This window comes from Bubalus bubalis, chromosome 3 (genome assembly GCF_019923935.1).
Source record: "Bubalus bubalis isolate 160015118507 breed Murrah chromosome 3, NDDB_SH_1, whole genome shotgun sequence".
Taxonomy (NCBI): Eukaryota; Metazoa; Chordata; class Mammalia; order Artiodactyla; family Bovidae; genus Bubalus; species Bubalus bubalis.
This window is the reverse complement of record NC_059159.1, coordinates 44,636,347-44,663,202: the sequence shown is the minus strand read 5'-3', so window position 1 is coordinate 44,663,202 and position 26,856 is coordinate 44,636,347. Positions and strand designations below refer to the sequence as shown.

The 26,856-nt window shown below is 53.5% G+C and overlaps 1 protein-coding gene and 1 long non-coding RNA gene across 4 annotated transcripts in view; one reads left to right on the top strand and one right to left on the bottom strand.

The window, feature by feature from the left end:
* The window catches only part of RAB11FIP4 (RAB11 family interacting protein 4), a 111,760-nt gene that overhangs the window by 16,726 nt on the left and 68,178 nt on the right, over window positions 1-26,856 (bottom strand). For 2 of the 3 annotated variants that reach the window (XM_025281036.2, XM_044939533.1), the window contains one exon: window positions 555-781. In XM_025281036.2, the coding sequence (XP_025136821.1) occupies window positions 555-781 (227 nt within the window). Of the gene's footprint in view, window positions 1-554; window positions 782-26,574; window positions 26,846-26,856 lie in introns of those variants that run through there. The other variant, XM_044939532.1, reaches the window with a different exon arrangement.
* On the top strand, window positions 21,663-24,330 carry LOC123332691. The gene is made up of 3 exons (XR_006549654.1): window positions 21,663-22,615; window positions 22,948-23,606; window positions 24,119-24,330. It is a non-coding gene; the product is annotated as an uncharacterized LOC123332691 (long non-coding RNA).

Genomic DNA, 26,856 nt, shown 5'->3' with positions numbered 1-26,856 from the left:
GGTACCCCCACCCTATCTGATTTATTTACTTATTTATCTGCCCTCCGGTTCCTTAGCGCCTGGGGTTGCATCCGTCATATTCCTCACTTTGTTCTTGTATAAATTTTACTAAAACTCTTGGCACCCACTGCTGGCTGCTTCCTGGTGACTGGTCCCAGAAAATGGGAATGATCGGGTAGCAAATGATTAGCCAATAGATCGAAGGGTCTGTGGTCCCCATGACCGGCTGTCCATGGGCTGTGGTCACAAGCACAGTGGATGGACCATTCCCAGGATGCAACACGGATGAACAACTCCAAAGGCATCTCCTCCCTTGAAGACTGTGACTTCTAGAGCCACTGGGGTTTGAGAATACCTGAACTGAGAAAATACATTAGGCCAGAACATATGAAATTGCCTTTTCTTTGAAAGGTGCAAATGATGAAAAAAGCTGATAATTTTGTTTGGTCAATGGATACTGGAAGCCCTTGCTTCCTTTTCCAAATCTCTGGGCTGATCATCACATGCTCATCACCTTCTCCTGATGCCTGAAGCTCCAAGCAGTCTTAACTCACTTGTCCTCGGGCAGGAACAGGCCTCCTAGACCCGCATCCTTCTCGGCAGGAATTCCGACCGGTCCCTCCAGGCTCCGAGTGCTCTCCACGGGGCCCTCCATGTCCGACTCCTGGGGGCCCTCGGGCGGGGCCAGCGTCATGGCCTCATCCTCATCCTCGGGAAAGAGGTCTGGCTCTGTGGGCAGGAGCTCGCCATCAGCAAAGGTGGGGTCTGGCACCTCGCTGCCCTGGGGAAGACAGAAGGGACAGCATGAGTGAGCCTGGCTTCTGGGGCTCAGCACTGCTCCTCAGACGCCAGGGACGCCAGGAGGGGACTAGCAGGTGGTGCCAGGGAGCCAGAGACCCCAAGACCTCGGGTATGAGACCCTGGCACGTGATTTGTCTTGGGGGCCTCTTAAGCAAGCCCAGTGAGGGGTGGGAACCTCTGGGACTGCTGTCCATGGAAAAGGGCCACAGCCAGGCCAGTTGCATGGTCCAGACCCCGCTCGGCAGGGTCTCCATCCCAAAGTCTGGATAGGAAGCCAAAACGACAGAATGATCTCTGTTTGTTTCCAAGGCAAACCATTCAATCACAGTAATCCAAGTCTATGCCCCAACCAGTAACACTGAAGAAGCTGAAGTTGAACGGTTCTATGAAGACCTACAAGACCTTTTAGAACACATACCCAAAAAAGATGTCCTTTTCATTACAGGGGACTGGAATGCAAAAGTAGGAAGTCAAGAAGCACCTGGAGTGACAGGCAAATTTGGCCTTGGAATATGGAATGAAGCAGGGCAAAGACTAACAGAGTTTTGCCAAGAAAATGCACTGGTCATAACAAACACCCTCTTCCAACAACACAAGAGAAAACTCTATACATGGATATCACCAGATGGTCAACACCGAAATCAGATTGATTATATTCTTTGCAGCCAAAGATGGAGAAGCTCTATACAGTCAGCAAAAACAAGACCAGGAGCTGACTGTGGCTCAGACCATGAACTCCTTATTGCCAAATTCAGACTTAAATTGAAGAAAGTAGGGAAAACCACTGGACCATTCAGGTATGACCTAAATCAAATCCCTTATGATTATACAGTGGAAGTGAGAAATAGATTTAAGGGCCTAGATCTGATAGATAGAGTGCCTGATGAACGATGGACTGAGGTTCGTAACATTGTACAGGAGACAGGGATCAAGATCATTCCCATAGAAAAGAAATGCAAAAAAGCAAAATGGCTGTCTGGGGAGGCCTTACAAATAGCTGTGAAAAGAAAAGAACCGAAAAGCAAAGGAGAAAAGAAAAGATATAAACATCTAAATGAAGAGTTCCAAAGAATAGCAAGAAGAGATAAGAAAGCCTTCTTCAGCGATCAATGCAAAGAAATAGAGGAAAACAACAGAATGGGAAAGACTAGGGATCTCTTCAAGAAAATCAGAGATACCAAAGGAACATTTCATGCAAAGATGAGCTTGATAAAGGACAGAAATGGTATGCACCTAACAGAAGCAGAAGGTATTAAGAAGAGATGGCAAGAATACACAGAAGAACTGTACAAAAAAGATCTTCACGACCCAGATAATCACAATGGTGTGATCACTCACCTAGAGCCAGACATTCTGGAATGTGAAGTCAAGTGGGCCTTAGAAGGCATCACTACGAACAAAGCTAGTGGAGGTGATGGAATTCCAGTTGAGCTGTTCCAAATCCTGAAAGATGATGCTGTGAAAGTGCTGCACTCAATATGCCAGCAAATTTGGAAAACTCAGCAGTGGCCACAGGACTGGAAAAGGTCAGTTTTCATTCTAATCCCAAAGAAACGCAATGCCAAAGAATGCTCAAACTACCGCACAATTGCACTCATCTCACACGCTAGTAAAGTAATGCTCAAAATTCTCCAAGCCAGGCTTCAGCAATATGTGAACCGTGAACTTCCTGATGTTCAAGCTGGTTTTAGAAAAGGCAGAGGAACCAGAGTTCAAATTGCCAACATCCGCTGGATCATGGAAAAAGCAAGAGAGTTCCAGAAAAACATCAATTTCTGCTTTCTTGACTATGCCAAAGCCTTTGACTGTGTGGATCACAATAAACTGTGGAAAATTCTGAAAGAGATGGGAATACCAGACCACCTGATCTGCCTCTTGAGAAATTTGTATGCAGGTCAGGAAGCAACAGTTAGAACTGGACATGGAACAACAGACTGGTTCCAAATAGGACAAGGAGTACGTCAAGGCTGTATATTGTCACCCTGTTTATTTAACTTCTATGCAGAGTACATCATGAGAAATGCTGGACTGGAAGAAACACAAACTGGAATCAAGATTGCCGGGAGAAATATCAATAACCTCAGATATGCAGATGATACCACCCTTATGGCAGAAAGTGAAGAGGAACTCAAAAGCCTCTTGATGAAAGTGAAAGTGGAGAGTGAAAAAGTTGGCTTAAAGCTCAACATTCAGAAAACAAAGATCATGGCATCCAGTCCCACCACTTCATGGGAAATAGATGGGGAAACAGTGGAAACAGTGTCAGACTTTATTTTTCTGGGCTCCAAAATCACTACAGATGGTGACTGCAGCCATGAAATTAAAAGACTCTTACTCCTTGGAAGGAAAGTTATGACCAACCTAGATAGCATATTCAAAAGCAGAGATATTACTTTGCCAACAAAGGTCCGTCTAGTCAAGGCTATGGTTTTTCCTGTGGTCATGTATGGATGTGAGAGTTGGACTGTGAAGAAGGCTGAGCGCCGAAGAATTGATGCTTTGAACTGTGGTGTTGGAGAAGACTCTTGAGAGTCCCTTGGACTGCAAGGAGCTCCAACCAGTCCATTCTGAAGGAGATCAGCCCTGGGATTTCTTGGGAAGGAATGATGCTAAAGCTGAAACTCCAGTACTTTGGCCACCTCATGTGAAGAGTTGACTCATTGGAAAAGACTCTGATGCTGGGAGGGATTGGGGGCAGGAGGAGAAGGGGACGACAGAGGATGAGATGGCTGGATGGCATCACTGACTCGATGGACGTGAGTCTCAGTGAACTCCGGGAGATGGTGATGGACAAGGAGGCCTGGCGTGCTGCGATTCATGGGGTCGCAAAGAGTCGGACACGACTGAGCGACTGATCTGATCTGATAAGGGCACAGCCCCAGTGACAATGACAATGACCTAGCAGAGTTTGATGCAACATGCTACAGGGACATCAGCAGAGCATGAGGGTCGGCCCCCCCTCTGTCCCCCAACGCCTTGATTCTGGGCATGTCAAATATTGTCTCTGAACTCCAGTTCTGGCCTCTCCGTAAGCTGAGAATGGCAATGGAATCCTACGGGATCCCTGTTCCCAGCAGGACCTTGATGGATAACCCCCGGCCACGAGTCTGTCCCGGCCCTGCCACAGCCACCTTACTGCTCTTGCCGTCCAGTCGCTAAGTTGTGTCCGACTCTTTGGGACCCCATGGACTGCAGCATGCCAGGCCTCTCTCTGGCCCTCACCATCTCCCAGAGTTCACCCAAGTGCACGTTCATTGAATCGGTGAGGCTGTCCAACCACAGACACGCTGGGGAGCACGAATTCTAGGTCTCTCAAATCTGAGCTTTGGGCCGGTCCCCAGGGTCCTCACACACTGCCCGGCACAATGCCAGCACACCATAAAGATCTGCCCAAACCTTTTGCCAAAACCGTCTGAGAAGAGCTCTGGGTTTATTCAGCATTTACCCTAGTCTGAGAGGCAGCTTTCTGCAAATCATTTTTCAAGGCTGCTTTGCCCCTAAGGAGGTAGGAACCCCTAAGGATCCTTTGCCCCTAAGGATGCCTCCACCTGCTCCCAGCCGAGATGTCAACTACCCCCCAGGTTCTTCGGCCTGCTTCTCAGCTAGGGTTGGCAGAGCCCTGGTCAGAGGTGCTTTCTCCAGCCCCAGGACAACAGGAAGGGTAACAGAAACAGGGCTGTGAAAAGCCTCGGGGCATCTCAGACAACAACAGGATCAGAGACATCCAAGGAAGGTGGTGAGCGAGCAGCGTGGCTGTGTCGGCTGGTAAGCAGGCAGCCCTCCTGGGGGTCTGTCCCCACCAAGACGTGCTGGGGCTAAGAATAGATGGTGATTAATGAGCCTGCCTCCTGCCTGTGCCGTGACTTGGGCTGAGCACCAGATGGACCAATAAAGCCAGCATCAGGCAGCCAGCCACCCCTGACTGTGGAGGCCGAGGGGCTGTGTAATTAAACTCACCCCTAGTATTCACGTGGCCCTTTCCACCTTTGCTGTTGTTCGGTCGCTAAGCTGTGTCTGACTCGATGTCATAATCCAACCCCACAGGGCTCCAAACCTTATCAGATCTTATGTCCTAAGCAAGCTCTGGTCAGCAAGCCCGAAGCTGTGTCTCCGTAGGAACAAAGAAAACCCACCATTCACAGACTGACCACTCATCAATTCTGGAGACTGAGTTAAGAGTTCATGCATAATCTCATTTAGGCTTTACAACCCTTTGAGACACAGATTCCCATCCCCATTTTACTAACGAGGAAGTCAAGGCTCAGAGAGTAACCTGTCAGAAGTCCCCCGGCCGGTGGGCAAAGAACCCCCACCTGCCTCTGACCACCGCTCGCTTGGTTCTATTTATCCCTGATGCAACCCACGCTTCATGGGTTTTCAGACCCCATGGTGACCATGAAGAGGCACAAGACAGGGGCACGTTACTAACTGTGAAGCCTGGGGGCTCCGCCTAATGCTGCAACTTCCACATGCCACCCCTGCGTGCCCCCCAGCAGGGCATCTCCGGGTTGGCGCAAGGCTGCCTGGAGGGGTCCTCCAGGGAGAGCTGGGCTATGGAGGAGTAAGGTGTGTGCTCTGTCCACCCACCCGCAGGCTTTCACCCTCCCAGACACGGCAGCGCTGGCTGGGAGTCCCGGCTCTGTGGCTCACGAGAGGGGGCCTGGTCACTCTGCAAGTGGGTGTTTCTCCCCATCTTCACGGCCCTGAAGGCCAGGTCTCCTTCCACCGCTGCCTGGCCTGGGGCCACATGGGCACCACTGGGAGTGCTGGGGTCAGACTGTGAGTCACCCATGCCCACGCCTTTCCCCTGGAAGCGTGTCAGCAGGCGTCCCCTGGAGGCTGCCACCCAACCGGCTCCCAGAGGCAGGCAGGTGGCCTCGTGGAGACCAGCATCTGTGCACAAGCATCTGGCTTGGTCTCTGGCCAACTCATGTTTGCCTCGCTGGAGGCTGAATTTCAGCCAGGCACTCTGTCCCGACACCCAGCTCACAGGAAGCAGGTGGGGACCAATGGCTCCCTCTCACCTGAGGTCCCATGGAGACATGTCCACACTCCGGGCACCTGGCCCAAGGTCCTGCTCAGGGGGGAAAGGGTGGCCTGGAGTGGGCTGTCTCAGCCACAGGCGGGGCAGGGGCAGCAGAGGGGTCAGACGCCCCACGGGGGCCCCTCCCCAACTCAACCCCCACCTCCTGGGCATGGTTTTACTCTTTGATTGAGCAGGGTCCACAGCTGCTGGGCCCTTCACCCTTGACAAAGCATCTTGTCTCACACACACACAACAGCCCTGGGAGAGCTCGGGGAGAGGAGGTTAGGATGAAGATTCCTCTCGTTCATCGACACACACAGGAGATCGAAGCGGGAGGGGCTGCCTGGAATGCCCCGGCCACAGACGCCCCCACTGAGACCTGGAGCCGGGCTCCAGGCACGCCACGTCCGGGACCCTCAACCCCGCACCCCCCACTACACACACATGTGCACACCCTCTCAACACACCAGCCTTTTCTTTCAGAAAATGGCTGCTCTCCCTATGGCAACACCTCTTCGTTCAGCCCACAACTGTTGCTCAAGGCAAGTGGAAATTTTAATTGTAACTTCGAAACCATTTCTAGGGCAGACAGTCCCTGACTTGTTATGGCTCGACCTATGATTTTTTGACTTTACAATGGTGTGAAAACGACACTCGCTGAGTAGACACATGGACTCTGAAGTCCGAATCTTGCTCTTTTTCCAGGCTAACAATGTGTGTTCTGATGCTCTCCTGATACTGAGGGGCCTTGGTGCCCGGTCAGACACGTGATCATGAGGGTGAACACATCACAGCCATTCTGTTTTTCACTTAGTACAGCTTTCAGTCAATTACATGAGCCACTCAACACCATTTCTGCCCCTTCTTAGGGGCTGTGTGTTGCAGGAGCCGAGCTGTCCCTACAGCCCATGGGTCCCCGGCTAGTCAGCCAGATCTAGGACAGACCAGAGGCCAGGAGGTATGCCGTCCTTAAGGGACTAGGGTTTCTGGAGAGTTCTGAGGTCCAAGGCTGAGCAAACAGGTCCCCGCCAGCTGCTCTGGCAGGGCAGGTCTGCAGCAGCAGCATCTGCTCCCCCTGCCCCCGTTCCGGGCTGGGGCGGGATGCTGCTGGCCTCAGCTCGAAGTGGGAGCCCAGAGGCACACAGTCTGCCCGTGGTGACCCCCTCTCTCCAATCTCAGGAGCAGCCTTCACCCACCAGCAGGCCCCAAGTCACCTCTTCCTCTGTAGGAAGCTGGCATGAGCTGAATTCAATGGCTGAGGAGAAGGCCAAGCCTCAGGACTGGTGGGGCCCTTCCAAGCCTTGGAGTGGCCAACAACGCTCCACTGTCCATGTTCTGAGGGGGTGTGGAGGGCCCCAAATGGGTGACTGTCTTTGGCCCTCCCCATCCCAGCCCAAGGAGCTTCCCAGGTGGCTCAGTGGTAAAAAATCCACCTGCCAATGCAGGAGACTTGTGTTCCATTCCTGGCTTCGGAAGATCCTCTGGAGAAGGAAATGGCAACCCACTCCAGCACTCTTGCCTTGAGAATTCCATGGACAGAAGAGCCTGGTGGGCTACTGTCCATAGGGTCATAAAGAGTCGAATACAACTGAAGCAACTTAGCATCCCAGCCCATTTTCCTGGCAGCCAGAAGACTCCAGGTGACCCCATTTCCACATTGCCCAGGAAGGGGAGGACCCTAAGGGGATAAACATGAGGACTTCACCTGAACCCCCACAGTCAGCATCAGAGAGCACAGCACAGGTGACTGACAAGTGCGCCCAAACCGAGGTGCGGATGGATCGCTGGGAAGAGCCCAGCACGAGAGCCCCGAGTGCCGACCCCAGCGCGGCTGCTGGTGGCCGTGACCCAGCTGTTCAATCTCTGAGCTTCATCTAAAGACAGGGGTGGACACACCTACCTGGCAAGACTGCCGTGAAGCATCTAGAACAATGCCTTGCACCTCTGCCAGAAACACAGCAAGGAAGGACAGGGTGGCGTGAGGAGCAAACTCTGAAAGCAGCCTGACCAGCTCAGATCCCTGCCCCACCACTGAAGTATCTCTGGGCTCTCAGGTTATTCAACTTCTCGGTTTCCTCACCCATGGAATGGGGTTAACACTTAGGATTACATGAGTTGCTACCTATTTTAAGCCGAGGCCAAACTATAGTGTCAGTCGCTCAGTCATGTCTGACCCTTTGCAACCCTATGGACCGCAGCCCACCAGACTCCTCTGTCCATGGGATTCTCCAGGCAAAAATACCAGAGCAGGTTGCCATTCCCTTCTCCAGGGGATCTTCCCAGCCCAGTGATTGAACCTGGGTCTCCTGCATAGTAGGCAGATTCTATACCATCTGAGCCACCAGGGAGGCCCTTTCTAAGCAGAACGTCTTCAAAAAATCTATTATTGTCTTCACTGTATTGGGAGAAGGCAGTTGGGGTGCCTGCTGGCCTAGTGGCCCCACTCCAGTCCCCACAAACCTTCCCCTCTGACTCCCACAGCACACTGGGTCCAGCTTCTGGGAGCCAGGCTTTCCCGAGTACCAAGGCTGCTCTCCAAACAGGTGCCTCTTGTCTCCCACCAGGTCACCTTCTGCCCACTGTCTTGGAAGATCTCTCTGCACACTAGTCACACCCTTTAATAAGTGTGAGGGTGAGATGCTGCCTGGGCAAGGGAGTCCGCGAGGCTCGCAGCTCCGGCTGTCCACCCCCAGCCCTGGCAATGGCTCTGCTCCCCAGGCAGCAACTCGCAGCCAGAAAACAGCTCTGTGGGGACAGGGCCGGGTAAAAATAGCTTGGGTGGGCACATCCCAGCTTCCCCTGCTGCTAGGCACCAGTGGGCACACGTGGAACCCCTGCAGGGAAGGTATGTGGGGAGAGATGGACACAAACCTAGCACAGTGTGGGGGAGAGGCCAGCTTGCTGTCTGGGCGAGGCTGAAGTGGGCTTGGGGGGCTGGGCAGGGGCCTGAATCTCTCCTCACCCTCCCAGCCGGCCAAGCGCCAAGGAACAGTGACAGGCCGGGTCAGGGTCTCTCTGGGTCTTTCCCGCAGGCGGCAGAAAATTCAGGTTAAGGAGCTAACTTGTTGGTGTCAGCGCCCCAGGTGCACGGGGGAGGGACGGGGTCACCTGGGCAGGGGTCCCCTCCTTGCCACTGCGGCTCAGCCGCTCTCATCACGCAGAGATGCTGGCAGCCGCCATTAGCAGCAATGCAGGTAGTCCCTGACCCGTTTGTGGCTACAACTCCTGCCCTGAAGCCAGGCCTGGCTCTGCAGGTGGCTGGTGCTCATCAGTAGCTGATGCAAGATTCTGGTTTAGCAAGGGGCGTGCCTGGGTGCCAGCCAAGGAGCGAGGGTGGGAATAAGGGGGATTTAAAGTGTCCACACAGAGAGGTTGGTGCCTTAGCCTTGCCTTCTGAACAAAAACAACCCTTACTCAGATACACTTGTCCCCATTAGAGCCAAAGATAAAGTGGGAGCTCCCGGTCACCGAACTGTTACAGGTTATCACCCATCTCAGCCAGCCCTGGGGACTGATCTCATACTGTGAGATCAAAGCTCTGGAGATCAAGCTTTGTGCTCTGATGGGGTGGTTACACCAGGCAGACAGACAGACTCCATGTTTCCAGCCCCAGGGCTACAGCAGAGTCTCCTCTAGTTAACCCCCCTCCCAGAGAGGGGCCAGTGGGGCAGCCAAAGCAGCTTTCAAGCTGTCTCCTCCCAGCCAGGGGCTGCGGGGTCCACCTCCTGAACCCTCACTTTAGGGAGGGTGCCACCGGCAGCTCAAGATCACCCCTCAACTGGGCTCCCCCCAGGAGCCTCTGGGAGTGGATCTCAGAGTAGACGCCCCCACCTGCCACACTTGTTTAGTCGCTAAGTCATGACTGATTCTTTGCGACCCCATGGACTGTAGCCCACCAGGCTCCTCTGTCCTGGCTCTGTCCAGGCTCCAGGCTCCTCTTGCTCGGGATTTTCTGAGCAAGAATACTGGAGTGGCTTGCCATTTCCTTCTCCAGGGGATCTTCCCGACCCAGGGATCAAACCGGCGTCTCCTGCATCGCAGGTGGACTCTTTACCACTGAGCCACCTGGGAAGCCCCACCTGCCAGACTACTTCCACCATAAAGTGGATCCGCAGCTCCTAGAAGCAGGACCATAGTGACAACTGGGTTTCTTCAGGAGCTTTTTATTAGTCTCAAGTGAAAAATACAAACAAGGTTTGCTTCTCACATCACCCTCTGGAGGGAGGTATTAAACCAGACCATTTTGCAGATGTGGGGACGGAGGCTCTCAGGCAGACTTGGCTCAGTCCTGGATCTGGCCCCCATCAGCTGTGGAGTCTCAGGCTGGTAACGAACGGAAGAGAAAGCTGTGCTCATGTTTCTTAAGAACTCACATTTACATAAAGCCAAGGTGGCCAGATGAGGCGGTCCGCTATTGCACACACCGCCACGATGGAAGTGGTGTGGAAGCCCACGCTGCCTTTTACTCAGTGTTTTAATTTCAGCTCTTGAGTTGTGTCTCGGCCCGATCTCTCCACCCTCCCTCCAACACACGCTGCTGATAAAGTAGTGTCCCATGAGTGCACCAGAAGGGGTTGAGGGCATGACATAGCCCCCAGGAAAACTTTAGAAGTGAAGGATGCCCGATGTTCGCTCCAGCAGCCAAACCAAGACGAGAGGTGGGTGAATTTCCTGAAGGGCAGCAGAGCAGAGGGCCTGGAAGTATTAAGGGTTAGTGGCGGGCAGGGGTGTCTGAGGCAGATCCTGGCAGTGACCACCCAGGCACCGGCCAGGCGTGTTTTGTCCAGCTGACCCGCATGTCCTGTCTGCCCCAAAGGCTGCGGGACCTCACTGTGCTGGCATGAGAGCTGGAGACCAGTCTGGGTCCATTCAGATCTTCCAACCAGCTCCCCTGGGTCCAAGTTCACCCTCCACCTCTCGGATCAGGACGACTTCCCAAGAGGCTGATGACAAGGAGACGTCGCTGCCCGAGCTCACGGCGGAGTGCAGGGCTCAGCTGGCACCTGGGCTCTGGGTGTCCACAGAGGGAAACCCAAGGACATATGTGGCACTCGAGTCCTGCTGGACTATGGGAAGGGCCAGTGAGATCTGGCTCTTTGGGCAAGGGGTCAGACCCTGGGCCCCCCTGGAACACCTCTCACCATCCCCCCATCCAGGTGACATTCTGAGCCCTCTGTCCCCACTTCCATTCCAAGAACACATTTGAGCATGTCAAAATGTATCCATTAAAAAAGAAAAAGAAAAATTTGCTGCTAAAAATCTAACGGAGAAAAAAAATGGAATAGGGAAACACATAAGTCATCCTGAAAGGATTCAGGAAAATGGGAGGAAAAGAGAATCAGATATCAAGAGTTCAACCATATCAGTAATTTATTAAATAACATGGAACAAACTATCCTATTGAAAGACAAATATTGGGGCTTCCCTGTGGGCTCAGTAGTGAAGAATCCGCCTGCCAGTGTAGGAGATACGGGTTCGATCCCTGGTCCGGGAAGATCTCACATGTCTCAGAGCAACCAAGGCTGTGCACCCCAACTACTAAGCCTGTGCTCTGCAGCGAGAGGTCACTGCGATGAGAAGCCTGCACAGTGCAACTGGAGAGTAGCCCCCGCTCTCCACAGCTAGAGAAAAGCCCAAGCAGCAATGAAGATCCACCACAGCCAAGACTAAAATGTTTAAAAAGACAAATATTGTCAGATTAGATTAAAAAAACAACTGCATGGCATTTATAAGAGACACATTTAAATGTAAGGACACGGATGGGTAGAAAATAGACCGCACGAACACCAACCAAAAGTTGAAGGGGCTATATTAATACCAAAACACACTTTAAGGCAAGAGATAGAGGACATTAAAAAACAATACAAATCATTTAACAAGATGTAACACTCCTAAGCATTTATGCATCTAAAAACATAAAAACATCATAAAAAAAAATCGTTTCAAAATACACAAGGCCCACCGGGATTCTCTGGCGGTCCAGTGGTTAGGAGTCAGCGCTTTCACTGCCGGGCCCAGGCTTCAATCCTGGTCGGAGAATTAAGACCCCACAAGCTGTGGGGCTTGACCAAACAAACAATGCCACAAAATACAAAGCAAACCTTAGAACAACAAGCTGGAGATTTTAACTCCTCTCTCTCAGTAAATGACAGAGCACGCAAACAAGAGAATTACAAGGGAGGCAGAAGATGCGAACACAAGTTTGCCCTGACACAAACAGAACATTACACCCAACAGCTGTAGAATAAAACCGTTAGACCAAAGGTTGATGAAGATTTGGACACTTGCACGACATCAAGGAATCACCCTACAGATTGCTGAAGTCCCCGCCGCACCCCTAGTATCACTACTACAGAGAAAACAGGCTGCTGTCATCTTAATGCAGGGATCAAACCGAGCACACTAATGGGGAACACCACACACTGGCCCCCAGGTGTGTCACGGTATGAAGGACACAGCATCGCCTACCACACAGCCTTCACAAAACACTGAATTCTAATCAAGACTCAACACCTAACCTCTACTGGATGGGAAAGCAGCGAACAGAGGAAAAAGTTACACATCACCAGCGGGAGATAGCCAGAGTGTGGCATCTTCTACAAGACAACTGGCCTGGTCTTTTCCAAGAAAGAATATCATAAAGAGGGAGGGGGATTTTTCTAGACCAGTGGTTCTCAAACTTCAATGTGCACCAGAGTCATGGGGGGGTGGGGTGGATGGTTGAAACTCAGATTGAATCAGTTTCTGATTCAGTCGGTCTGGGGTGAGGTCTAAAAATGTGCATTTTGATAGGCTGAAAGAGATTTTTTTTTTAAGTGCATTTCTCACCACTTGTCAGGAGATGCTGGATGTGAAGGCCACACTGGGAGAATAATTGTTTTTGATTAACCAAGAGACATAAACACTGAACATTACCTTTGGTTAGATCCTGGTTAAAACAAGCAAGCAAGCAATGCCGCCGATCTGTCAAGGATCTTTTGGGGACAGACAGGAAGCTGGAATATGGACTTTCAATAGATGCTGGGTGATATTAGAATGATGCTTGATTTCACTAGATATGTTAATTGTATCTAGTTATGAGGAAGAAACACCCTTCATTTTGATAATGACTTGCTTCATTTTGAAGTCTCCCTGGTGGCTCAGACGGTAAAGAATTGGCCTGCAATGCAGGCAGACCTGGGTTCGATCCCTGGAGAAGAGAACGGCGACCCACTCCAGCAGTCTTGCCTGGAGAACCCCATGGAAGGAGGAGCCTGGCGGGCTACAGTCCATGGGGCCGCAACAGAGCAGGACACGACTCAGCGACCAGACAACAACAAAAGGCAGGGTTGGCAGAAAGAGGGAGCTTGGAGGACCAGCACAACCTCCTCAGATAACAGCAGTCCTTGAGCATGAGAGCTGAAGGGCGAGCAGCCTGGGTTACGAATGACCACATGCAGGGGCGAGGGTGGCTCAGGCTGTAAGAAGGAAGGGCCCCTCAGCGACGGTGGGCCTTTGCCTGAAGGCAGAGCTGCCCACTCTCCACTCAGGCTCTCTCTGGATGGAGGCTCTGCTCACCTCCTCCACCCTTGGAGGACGGTTCGGAGAAACTTTCTGTTCTGGGCAGAATTCTGTCTGCCCAACCCACTACCCCCCCAACCAATAGTCTTTTAGAATGTAACTATTTGGAGACAGGGTCCTTAAAGAGGTAATAAAATGAAAAATGAGGTCATAAGGGTAGCCCTAATCTAATATGACCAGTGTCCTTATAAGGAGATTAGGAAGTGTGCGTGCACACACACACACACACACACACACACACACGTGAAGACACAAGGAGAAAACAAGCCAAGAAGAGAGGACTCAGAAGAAACCAACCCTGTGGACACCTGGATCTTGGACCCTGCAATCCAGCAGCACCATGAAAAAAGACACTTCAGATGTGCGAGTGTGGTACTGCAGGACTGTCTCTGTGGCCCTAACAAGCTAGTACACCTTTCTCCTCCTCCAGGAAGCCTGCGAGGAGACCCCTCAGCAAGGTCCACGTGTCCCACCCACCTTCTCATCCAGGTAATAAGAGCAAATTCCTTCAAGGTCAATTCAATGCAACCTCTGTAGAGAACTGCTGGGTCTCCAGAACCTTGTCAAGAAACTTGGGATTTTTTGGGGGGTAGGGAGGGGTCTCTCCTTAGAGAAATTCTTGGCTTCTCTTCCATGATCATTTTGAGATCCTGCTGCTTCTAAAGAGACTGTACTGGGACTTCCCTGGGGGTCCAGTGGCTTAGACTTTGAGCTCCCAATGCAGGGTTCGATCCCTGATCAGGGAACTAAACGCCGCATGCTGCGACTAAAGATACGGCCCGCCACAATGGAGAGCGAAGACCCCAAGTGCAGCCGAATAAATATACTTTAAAAATGATAATACACTACTTTATAGATACTGAAAGCCTGGTGAATCTACAATTATCAGGATAATGTTTTGTAGCACTATTTATACATAGATCCTAAATAAATTATTTCCATTTCCTGTGTTCTCTCAATAGCATAGGAATTATAGTTTAATTTTAAAGAAGTGTGTATGCAGTTCAACCACAGGCATTTAAAACTTGCGAAAGCAATTTTTGTGTGCCTATAAAACTGTACATACTACATAAATGTAAAAGTTATTTCCTCTAAATAGTGACTGGTTGACAAGAGATCAGCAGTTAGCCCTGGAACCACAGAGCCTCTAACCCTGGGCCAGGCCACCTCCGTGGCCAGCAATGCCCAGTAATTGAGGAGGATATTACCAGTTTCTCCACACCAGGCAGTATTTCTGGCTGCTTGAAATCCAGGGCAGACTTCTTCCCTCTGTTGTGGTCAGTTTGGGAAGGAGGGTGCTTTGCCACTCCTGGGACACGCGGGCACCCCGCTCAGCTGTGATGCCAGCCTGCTCCTGCCATGGCCAGAACCAGAGGCTCCACTCCCCCCCAGGGCTGGGTGTCTAAGGTCAATGATGGTCAGTGACCAAGAGGCCAGGCAGATACTGCAGCTGAGGCTAAGTGACCCACATCCAAGGAGAACCCACAAGGGAGGTGGTCTAGGGTCAGCTCTTGTTCCCACAGGGAATAAGCTCTTGATGGGGTTTAAATTGTCCCAGCAAACCCCAGGGTCCAGATCTGAGCACCCTAGTGAAGCTACCTCCTGAACAAAAAGAATTCAAGCAAGCCATCCAGCCTTCCTACTGCCCCTGAAGTCAAGCCAAAGGTCTTGATTTTCAAGTGAGAACGTGGACTCTGGAGGCTAACTGTTGGGGATTATGAAAACAGAACTTAAATTGCTTCCACATCTGGAAACCAAACCCAGCGGCCAGCCCCAAGAATTCCAGGCACGTCAGCCCGGAGAGGCTGCGGGTCAGGGGAGGTGTTTCCTGTTGGCTGAGTCCCTGGCATCCACCTCCCCGAATCCATACGCAAGAACTGTCTGCGAGAAGCCAGGTGGAACCACACCAGAGAGGAAGCAAGGCCGGGAAGGTGAGACTAGCTGCCTGGCCTGTGTCTGCTGCATGCTTTGTGGAGGTGGGTCTCATTTCCTTCCCCTAAAATCCCTGCAAGTAAATACTGTCTCCTCCTTACAGATAAGGACTCCAGAGAACTTAATCCACTTTGCCCTCAAGTGATGCTGTGACTCTTCCCTCTGGGCCGCTTTGTCATGACACAGACAGGAGCAGCCATGGGAACCTGAATCAAGAACCCTAACTTCCACAGCCCCCTCTAAATTCTCAAAAGAGAGTCCCCAAGTGCCCACCGGGAAGCCCCAGTTCCCACCAGCTATTGTCTCTACAGCTCTCCTCAAGAAAACCGTGGGCGAGGTGGAGGCCAAATGTCAAAAGTGAATTCTCAGGCTGCACGCTGGGGGGTGTGTGTGTGGGGAGTTGCGCATTAAGGGCTCTCCTGGCTCTCAAAACAGGCAGCTATTTTGGGTTACAAATTATAGCTTTTAAAGATGTGGCTGTTTGAAGGGAGGGCTTAATTACTCACACGGCCAACAGTCTGTGGGGCTTGTCTTGGGGGCTCCCTGTGTTCCCATCTTGGTAAGAGGAGTTTAAAGTGAATGCTGGGGAAGAGATACCAGGTGCCAGCTCTCCACCCCCGAGTCCACCAGGTGGGCCCCGCTGCACTCCCTTCAGCAGGGCACCCTCAGACAAGGCAATGACACAAACTTCTTGGGGAACATACCTAAGCAGTTGCTGCCGTTCAGTTGCTCAGTTGTGTCCAACTCTATGCGACACCCTGGACTACAGCATGCCAGGCTCCCCTGTCCTTCACTGTCTTCCGGAATTTGCTCAAACTCATGTTCTTTGAGTTGGTGATGCCACCCAACCTAAGCAGGGCTGACAGTCTAAAGCCAGGTTGGGTACCTACCCAGCCCTACCCATTCCCTCTCTGCCACAGAAACCCTGGGCCTTGAAAGGCCAAGCAGGTGCCAGGGTTCACCCACAGCTGACAGCCAAGGCTCCTTTTGACCCATCCTCCTGGAGCGGACAGGGGAGAAGGAAATGGCAACCCATTCTAGTATTCTTGCCTGGGAAATCCCACGGACAGAGGAGCCTACAGTCCATGGGGTCGCAAAGAGTCAGACACAACTTAGTGACTAAGCACCTGGAGCAGGCAGTGGGATCAGCTGGCCAATGACAGGATGACTCTTCCTCCCCACCCCGCAGAGCCACCCTCCCAGCGCGTTCCATCAGCTCAAGGTCCCCAGCAGGACTGAGCTCCTGGCAGGCTCAGTCCAGCGGTTCCTTTTTGTCCTACGGCCTCTGCCAGGTCCAGCTACCCAAGCTTCAGGTTCCAGGGGTGAAGCCCAGTACCAGGGCCACCAGCGCATGGCTGCCCAGGGTGGACTGAGCCAGGCCCCCTCCCAGGACCCCCACCCCACAGTGGGGACAGGGGAGAGCACCAGGTCCAACCACTGAGCGTGGGGCTCAGAGGTGAGAGGCCCCCCGGGAGTCCAGGACTACAGAAGTCCCTCCAGTCCCCCTCACAGAGCCTGTGGCCTCCCCACTGGCCGCAGAAAAACCAGGTCCTGACTCCTCAGACCAGCGCACACAGCCCCAGGACAGGACACTGCCAGCCCTCATACCCCAAGCTCCTGTCCAGCTTCACCCACCACGTCCTGGCACGTGCTGTTCCTTTTTGCCTGAAACACAACTCCTCCCTGAGCCACACGTGCCTGTCCCCGAACAAGCCCCCAGTTAGAAAGTCACCGCATCTGGGATGGCAGCCCCTCCCCCCTCTCTCCACGTCCCCCATAACCCCCATCCCCGAACTGGGCTCCCTGAGCCCTCCAGCCATCTCAGGGCGCCCTCCCCACAGTGAGCCCTACCTCCGCCCATGACCCTCCCTGGGGCACCGGGTAAAGAGGCACACGCCAGGCTGGGTCCTCTAATTCACTTCCCCTGCCCCTTACGTACCATTTTAAGGAGAAAAGTGTTACTGAGCAGGCAGTTTTTTTTTCTGTCCCAGCCTTAGCACACCTAACCCACTGGTTCCCCCCCCAACCTAAGGCAGGAGCATTGCCTCCCGGGGGCCCCAGAGAAGCCGCTGCACCAGCTGATATGGGCTCCTTTTGAGCAAAATTCTACCCCACCCACATCTCCATGTCTCTTAGGTCTGGTTTAATGCATTACACCCCTTGGTACATGCAAATAACTGAGGTCCACCCTCAGATCTCATCAAGGGTAGGGCTACGGACCCCCGACACTGTATGCAAAATGGAGGAAGTCAGGCTACTGGCTTTTCATCAGGATCTCAAGAGGGGCAGAGAGAGACCGCAGACGAAAACAAGGTCTGAGACTACAGCTGGGGACTTCCGGCTAGGACTGTGCTCCCAATGCAGGGGTCCCAGGTTTGATTCCTGGTTGAGGAACTAGAAGGGGCTATCCCTGGTGGTTCAGATGGTAAAGCGTCTGCCTGCAATGCAGGAGACCCGGGTTCAATCCCTGGGTTGGGAAGATCCCCTGGAGAAGGAAATGGCAATCCACTCCAGTACTCTTGCCTGGAAAATTCCAGGGACTGAGGAGCCTGGTGGGCTACAGTCCATGGGGCCACAAAGAGCTGGACACGACTGAGCGACTTCACTTCACTGGGGAACTAGATGTTGCACATACTGAGAGCTCACATGCTGTAATAAGATCAAAGATCTGGAGTGCTGCAGCTAAGACTCAGTGCAGCCATAGAGATTATGAAAAAAAGAGACCACAGCCCACTCTGACAGTTTCCCTCCAGCCTGCATCTCTCGCTGAGCTCCAGTGTGGCCCACTTTCAGCTAGACATCTCATGGGGCCTCAATCTCAACTTGCTGCTCCCTCAGACCTGCTCCCCCCTTAGTGAGCAGCCCCCACCTTGTTAATCTCACCCCCAAGTACTGTGCCAAGTACTGACTGGTCACCCTGTTCCCTCCCCTGCAGCCCAGCCAGCTCGCCCATCACATCCCGCTTACACAGGTGGGTCCTTGTGCCTTCACCTGCCCTATTCCCTGCCCTGAACTCCTCATCTGTTTCAGGGGACTTACTTGGAGTGACATTGTTGGCTGGCACTCCCTGAGCCCTTGGTGCCCAGCTGAAGAAACACAAGTGGTCTTAAACATTTGAGGAAGACCAGGAAAGAAGACATCTATCAGGCACCTAGCACGTGCCCGGTGTTTCTGTGCATCAGCCATGGTTCAGGTGAGAAAACCGGGGCTCAGAGGGGTTAAGCAATTTGACAAGACCGCAGGACTAGGATTTGAACAAGATCTGCTTTCAGCACAGCAAGGAAGGTACAGGAATGTTAAATACTCTTGGCGATGGCAGGGTCCATCACTTAGCATTGCAGCAGCCTCTCAGGCTGAGCTCTGCACGCCGTGGGAACAGAATAAGCCAGGCTGGTGGCATCAGAAGTTGGACTTGAGCTGAGGGTTGCAGGGACCACAGCACACTAGACCACTGACCACTATCTGTTGAGGCACCAGGGGCCTGTGCCATCCTGGAAACGGGGCATAGCCTCCTCCCCGCTCCAAGCACAGGGAGCTTTCCAAAGAGGCTACATGTGGGAAGATTTTACAGAAAGGGAGAGGAGAGAGATTTGCAAGAAAATTGCTAAAGGGAAACACATGTGAAAATGAAAACTTGGGCAAAGTGGGAGGAGGAGGAGGGAAGGAAGGAAAAGATGTGTTCAAGGATTATACACTGAGTCAAGAAGCCGGGGAATGAAGGCCAGCCTCCCTCTGTTCCCTCCCTTGGGAAGGCCAGGGACCCACTTGCTGCCTTCATGTTCCCTTTCAACCCAGGCGGAAGGAAGCAGTGTGACCTTAGACGGTCAGTACCCAGCAAGAGAGGAACAGCGAAAGCCACACTGTCAGCCACAGCATACAATCCTGATGGCTGTGGAGCCATGACCCACAACTGGTAGAGGAAGAACCCGAGGCTCAGAGAGGTCGCACTACTTCCCCAAGATCACACAGCTTCTGAGCTATAAAGCTGGAAACTGAGTCCAGGTCTGCCCGGTTTCCAAGCTCATTCCCTTGAACCACATCAGAATGTCATGTCATAAATCCTCCCACCACTATAACGTGGCTCTGCTTCCTTCCTTCAAGAAACTGGGCACTGATAAGTCCTCTACAGGCTACCTAGTTTCTGTGGTTCATTAAATCCAAGATGCCTTTGATTTCAAGATGCACCGTTATTTCAAGTATGCTAAGAGATGGCACTGTCAAATTATAACACACCAATAAATGTATGACACACAGCAATTTGACATGTTAAAACGTGGGGAAAAAAGCATGTCTTAGAATCTATAAAATATAGCATGGGTATTAGAGGGGAAAGGGACTCAGCCATTCCTTGGCTGTGTGTATACTCATTGAAGGGCAGGTGACAACTCCATGCATGCATGTGTGTGTACACACACACACACACACACACTCTCTCTCTCTCTCTCTGTACTGTGAGCTCCTTCTCTGCTAATAACTTGTACAGATAATCACACAACAATGTACTGGCCAGACCTGCCTTGTCAATGAGGACCCTCATTTTGCCAGAAGGCCACCAATTCAAGGTTACTCAACACTGTCAGCCAGAGCTTGTCCTAACCACCACCCACCTGGCTAGCTGGCCTGGCCAGCTTTGCCTCAGGAGTGCTGCAGACCTCCGAGTAGCCAAGCTGGAGGGACAGGCAGTTCTGCTCCTTGGAAAACTCCTGAGGGCAATGACTCGATGTAGCCAGGTGGCTGCACAGCCCACACCTTTCCATCCAGCCCCTCTCTCACTCTCCCGGGGCCTGCAACCAGCCAGAGCCGCAATGCTTCAATAAGGCGGGGACTGCATGGCAGCGGCAGGCGGGCAGCCCAGGTCTAAGCTGGCTTTTCCAGCTGATCACAGGTGGACAGACAGGCAGGCCCTGGCTGGAGGTGAAGGGCAGCGGCGCAGACCCCCTCTCCTGGGTAGAAAAAGCCCTGCAGATCAGGCAGGCAGCCTCTGGGAGGAAGGGCCAGGCCCAGCCCCACACCAAGCCCCGGAGGAGATGGCTGGCATCTGGGAACACGCTCTGCATCTCATTCACAGACTGCCTCTGGGCAGGCAGCAGTCACTTCATCCAACCTCAGAGTCGGCATCTGCAAAGGCCATGTTGGCTTATTTAAAAGCACAGAAGGACTTCCCTGGTGGTCCAGTGGTTAAGCTTCTGCCAGTCAATGTAGGGGACACAGGTTCGATCCCTGGTCCGGGAAGACTCCACATGCCCATGCACCACAACTCCTGAAAAGCTGCAGGCTTGAAAGCCCATGTTCCGCCATGAGGGAAGCCAGTGCAGTGAGAAGCCCGCGTACCCAACTAGAGAGTAGCCCCCACTCTCTGCAACTAGAGAAAAGCCCCCACAGCAATGAAGACCCAGCACAGCCCTACATAAATACATTAAAAAAAAATCTAAGTTATCTACAAGAAGTGAAAATATTTAAAGATTAAAAAAAAAAAGCCCAGAGGCTAAGGAAGTACAATCTTGCTCCTCCCATAAAGGTCCTCGGGTAGTACGGTTTTTTTCCCACCACCTTCCTATTTCGAGGCTGCAAGAAGTTCTGTCAGGGACTTCCCAGGCGGTCTATTGGTTAAGATTCTGTGCTTCCAATGCACGGGGTGAGGGGTCACTCTCTGGTCAGGGAACAAAGATCCCACATGCCACAAGATGCAGCCAAAAAATAAAAATAAAAAGCAGTCCTGTTAGGTGGTATGGCTATCAGTCACAAGAATCAAACCAGCAGAACCTGAAGGAACTAAAAATAACAGTTGGCTTCTATGCCAAGCGTTGTTTTAAATGCTTCCCATATATTTACATATCTGATCCACATAACCACCTTAGAGGGAGGCAGGAGCATCATTCTCTTTTCCCACACAGGAAACTGAAGCACAGACAGGTTAAATAAGTTGCCTAGGATTCCACAAACAGCAACTGGCAGAGCCAGGACTTGAACCCAGAGAGCCCAACTCTGGAGCCCAGGCTCTCAGGGACCACACTGTGCTGGCCCTAGTTACCCAACCATCCACCAGGCGCCAACTGAGCAAGAGTCAGAACCCACTGTGGGCACTGCAGGTCAGAGGAGCTCATGTTATCTGCATTACTACCCTATAAGGTGGATAGTATTATCACAGCCATTCTACAGGTGGGAAAACTGAGGCTCAGGAAGTCGAGATAGTGGTTGGTGGTATAGTCACTAAGTCGTCTCTGACTCTTTGCGACCCCATGGCCTGTAGACTGCCAGGTTCCTCTGTCCAAGGGATTTCCCAGGCAATAATACTGGAGTGGGTTGCCATTTCCTTCTCCAGGGGATCTTTCTGACCCAGGGATTGAACCTGTGTCTCCTGCACTGGCAGGTGGATTCTTTACCAACTGAGCCACCAGGGAAGCCCAGGAAGTTGAGGTAGCCTGCCCAAAGAACCACAACTTCACGCAGCAGAGCCAGGGATCTACATGCAGGTGTTTTCTGGCTGTAACACTTTTTTTTTTTTTTCCTGCTTTAAGAAAATAGGCATTGGGTGCCTGAGCACTTGTGTTTTGAAGCAGATATTTCTCCCAGGAAAACAGGTGAGCAAGAAGAAGAAGAAGAAACTTGCTCCTATGTCTCTCCTATCCTAGGAGGTAGACTGAAGTCTGGGGCTGACGGAAGACTCCTCTCTGCTCTCTGGTCCACTGCCGACAGCGCTGGCTACATGAAATGCACGTGGTCCCTTTGAATGGAAATCAGGCCTGCGGAGCGCAGGAGGGTGGGGGTGATAAAAGATGACTCAAGGGTGAGCTAGCTCCCACCCACTCTCCCACACTGCCGTTCTGATTAGGCCTTCCTCTTTTCGATCCCTTAAGAGAGAAAAGCACCCATGAGCAGAGCTGCAGATATTAATAATAACTGCTATAGAGCTTTGTTTTTGTTTGACTCATGTTTACATTGCTGGGGAAGAACCCACTTGTCTGGAAAGACGAAGCAGGTTGAATCAATTAAAAACATGTCCAACAGTCGGGCAACTTCCCATTTTTTGAAAGAAGTCAAGAAGAGGGGTTAGAAAAGTCACTATTACTTGTACTGTCTGCCAGGAGGAGCTGTGTCAAGGTCACCGGGAGCCCGCCTCCCCCAGACCTCCACGTGCCCCTGGGAGGATGCACTGTTTCTGGATACCCAGCGTCTCCTTCCACTTCACACACACATTCACCATCAGGGCCCTCGGCTACAAAGAGATGAGCCCGAGGCTGCTGCCCAGGTGCGTGAGAACCTCTGCTGGGCTCCCAAGGAGACTGGGGCACACAGGTGAGCTGCCACCTGGCCACGGGTAGAGGGAGTGAAGATGGCGCTAAGGGAAACCAGGGAGCTGGAGGAGGAGACGAGGAAGCTGAGCCCTGGGGGCCGCGGGGTGGGGGCCAGCCAGAGCGACGTCAAGTGTAGGCTGCCAGCTCTCTGAGGGTCTTGAGGGCTGCGCCTGCCGCACCCCTGGCAGCACCTGGCCCGTGGGGACAGGGGGACAGCCCCGACTGTGATCTACCGACTTAGCGTTTATGGACACCATCTAGGTGGGTTTTGCTGGTATCGACTTGTGGAATGGAAACAACAGTCTGACAAGGACAGTTTCCATATTTACTCAGACAGGCTCATGTGACCCAGAGATGGCCACACCCCCACACCTCTCCCCAGGAACGCCTTCATGTCCAAACCCCTCGAGAGCAGGGGCCTGATGAGGACCGAGCACTGAAACGCATCTGTGCCCGCAGCGTTCTCAGCTACACAGCTGCTCTCCTCCTGGCACCCCGGCTGGCCCGTGGCACAGCACACCTGCCCCTGTCTCTCTCCCCCCGATCTCGGTGGCCTCCCTCCAGGTCCGTGGGTGCACCTCGTCAGCCATGGTCCTTCCTCCAGGCCTCTGGGGTCAGAGGCCAGCTTCTCATGGAGGACTTCCCTCCCCACTCTCAAACACCTTTCTGCGCACTCCCCAGGACCCTGCTTTCTCTCTCGGCACCTCTCACGTTGCAGGCTTTCCCCGTTCGCCTGTTCTCTGTTGTCACAGTGCACTCCCTGAAGGCAGGGATTGTTGTTGGCTGGGTTCACTGTGTCCAGCATAGAACCTAACACGAATTAGATGCTCAACCATTGCTGAATGAAGGAATTGCCTATGCCGGGCAACGCGCTTGGTGCAGGCTGGGAGAATAGGTATGGGGAAGGATCTGTGCCCTGGAGACCGCCTGGAGGAGGAGACCGTGTACCACAGCCCGGGGATGTGTTCACACAATGTCCAGACGCACACCAGGTGGGTCTGCCCGATCAGCACGCCTGTCCCTTGCTCAGCTGGCCGTGGGCAAGTTATCCAGCTGTGGGATCAGGCATGGTCCTGCACGGTCCTCCTCATTCAAGAGGCCAGTGACTTGATGCCATCAATGCCCAGTTGCTGGGCCAAGTCACAGAGGAAAACGTCCACCCCCAGGGATCCTGCAGAGCCAAGGCACCGTGCCCACTGCCCAGGCAGTAGACAATGCCAGAGATGCTTCCTCGTCCAAAGGCAATAAGCCTTGTGCTGGGGGCAGGGGGCGGTGGGGAACAGGGCACAGGGCTAGAGGGTGGGCTCCCTCTGCCCAGGCTGACCCCTGCCCCCTGTCTAAGGTCCTGAGTCCCTGAGGTGTCTACCTCCCAGAAATGCTCATCTGCTATTTTACTTTGAACCTCTCTCTACCTGCTCGCCTCTTCTCTATCTACACCTAAATAAAAGGCAAAGTGAGGGCTTCCCTGGTGACTCAGTGGTAAAGGATCTGTCTGCCAATGCAGGAGATGTAGGTTCGATCCCTGGTCCAGGAAGATCCCACATGCCACAGAGCCTGTGCACCATAACTACTGAACCTGTGCTCTAGAGCCCGTGCTCCGCAACAACGGAAGCCTCTGCACCAAGAAGCCCGCACACCACAGCTAGAGAGCAGCCCCTGCCCTGTGCAACTAGGGAAGAGCCCGTGCAGCAACGAGGACCCAGCGCAGCCAACAAATAAAACTATTTTAAAAATAAATAAAAAGTGAAACTGTGAAGCCCCTTAAAGCTGAATCAGCTGTGAAACATCCCTTGGCATAAGAGCCACCTCAGAGGGAGGATTGGAGCCCTAGGAAAAGAAGTTTCTAGCCACCTTGGTGAGGAATGAGGAAGGTGCTGGAAGATGAGGGCTGAGAAGGCTCCAGGTGAGCAGCTGAAGAGAAAGCCCTGGCTGTGGGGGTAGCTGGTCCCTGCAGGAGGGGAAGGGGCTAGGAGGCCATGAAGGGGCCAGTGTGCTTTGGGGAGGGGCCTGAATGCTCTGAAGAGAGGCCAGGAGGGAGGGAGGGTGGAGAACAGGAGAATATTCACCAACCAGTTCTCCTGCTGAAGCCTAGTGCCTCCCCAGGGCAGGCTGCTCCAGGCACTCTGATTTCTTCTTTCTGCCCTCAGCTGAACGAAAGTCCTTTCCAAGGACAGGCTCCAGGCAGTCTCTCACTGGTCCTCCTCGGGGCAAAGGCCACGCCTCCTGCCTGCTCACCTGGTCTGGCTGGTCCTGTCCATCCTCTAGGTACAGTCTTATCTCCTGCCTGCCTTAGTCATCTACCCCACCGTCTCCATCAAAGCCAGGGTCTCCAAATTACAGAGCTGTTTCCCAGTTGGCATCTGCCCGAGTTGTACTGCCTGCTACTTAAGAATCCCAAAGGGGACACAGGCACCTGGGTGAAGTCACAGGGACCTTGGAAACAAGCCAGATCAACTCCTCCTTGAGAGCTGGGGTGGGGCAGGGTTGGGCAGGGAGCAATTCAACCCAGGATATCAGTCCCCCACCTCCCAACAGCCTTCAAACACCTGGAGGGGTGGAAAGTGTACACATTTTATAGTCCCCGGGGCACATAATTGGCATTTCATGAATGTCAGCTGAGCAGGGTAAAGCCTGGGACAATCGTGGAGTAAGCTGGTGGCGAGTGGGTGGCAAGACCAGTGACTTGCCAGTCAAAATCAGTGACTCTAAGACTCCACCAAGGCTGGGCTAGATGGTTACAAAGAGAGAGAGATAAGAGAACCCTACTGCAGGGTTCTGAGGTGCACCAGCTGGGACCCTCTTCCCAGCCCTCACTGTAAATACATTTCACCAGGGAAAGGACCTGGGGGTTTCCCTTTCCAGGAGCCCCTGCGATGAGCACCAGGCTCCAGGAAGGGAGGACAGAGGTTTGGTGGATCACCAGGAACCAGCCCAGCGGGCTGCCACCCAAGCCCCACACGCTGAGTACCAGAGCCCAGCTCCCTCACCCTCCTTTGAGGAGGTGGCCTGTAAATCAGTCAAGGAACACAGGCATGTCCCTCAGGGCTGAAAAATGTGCCCCTCCAGCCATCTGTAGGAGAGCAGGGGAGAAGTGAACATGTGGAAAGAGGTACCCTGGAGGGTGTGCAAGGATGGGAAGAAATAAAGTCCGGGGCTGCGTAGGGTTCCTGCAGCTCTCACTCGGTTCTCCAAGTCTCTGCTCCGCCCAGACCTCAGAGACGCCTGTCGCCCGCAAACGAGCGGCTGTGACAACTGCCACGACTACCGGGGCGGACCTGAGGGCTCTTGGGGCCCTGAGAGCTAGGAGCTGAGAGCCCGCGCACACGTCCGGCCTCCGCTGGGAAGGAGCAGGGCCCTGTGCCCAAACCCCAAACCAGGCTGGTCCTCCCTCCTGTCTGGCAGAGACCCTTGGAGATGAGGGAAGCCCGGGAACACGGTCCGTGCAGCCTGCGAGAGCTACGGGAAAACTTGGCCCGTGCACGGCCCGCTTTGGGACTCAGCAGGACCAAGGGCAGGGAGCTAGGGCAACACTGGCCCCGGAGGGGCAGGAGCCCTGGGAGCCGAGGTGGGGCGCGGGGGCGGGGGATGTCTCAAGGGAGGAGTCCGGGCAAACAAACCTCCTTCCCAGTCCACTAGATCCCCCTCTAAACACTTTCTGAAACGGCGCCTAGGAGAGAACTGGTCGCCTCTCCTCGCGCCCCGGGGCTACCGCTGCCCACCCTCTCACCAGGGACCCGGAGAGGGTCGGGGGTGGCGACTTACACCCCTGCGGCCCAGCGCAGCCGGGCGCAGGTAACCGGACCTCCCCGGCCAGGGCGGACCCTCCCAGGGAAGGAGCCGGCGCCCGGACTGCGGGCGAAGTTCCGTGATCCGGCAACTTCCCCAGTCCCGGGCCCATGGGCCCGGCAAGGTGCGCGTCGTCGGGGCCCCAAGCTCCCCCCACCCCCAGCAGCTGCTTACCTGGCCCCCGGGGGCAGGCGGGGTGCGCATCCCCGTCCGGCCGCGCGCGGGTCCGCGTGCTGCAGAGGAGAAACGGGCGGGAGCGGGTCGGCGGGGCGAACGGAGACTCAGCGCAGGGAACAGCCCGGTGAGCGCCGAGACTGCGTGCCGGGTTCGGCACCAGTTGACGGCGCCGACCCCGCCCCCACCCGCGCCCGTTGCTGGGAGACCCGCGTGGGCCGAAGGGTTCTTTGTATTAAAGCTGCCGTGACATCACGAGGCGCCCGGGCTCCGGGTTCGAAG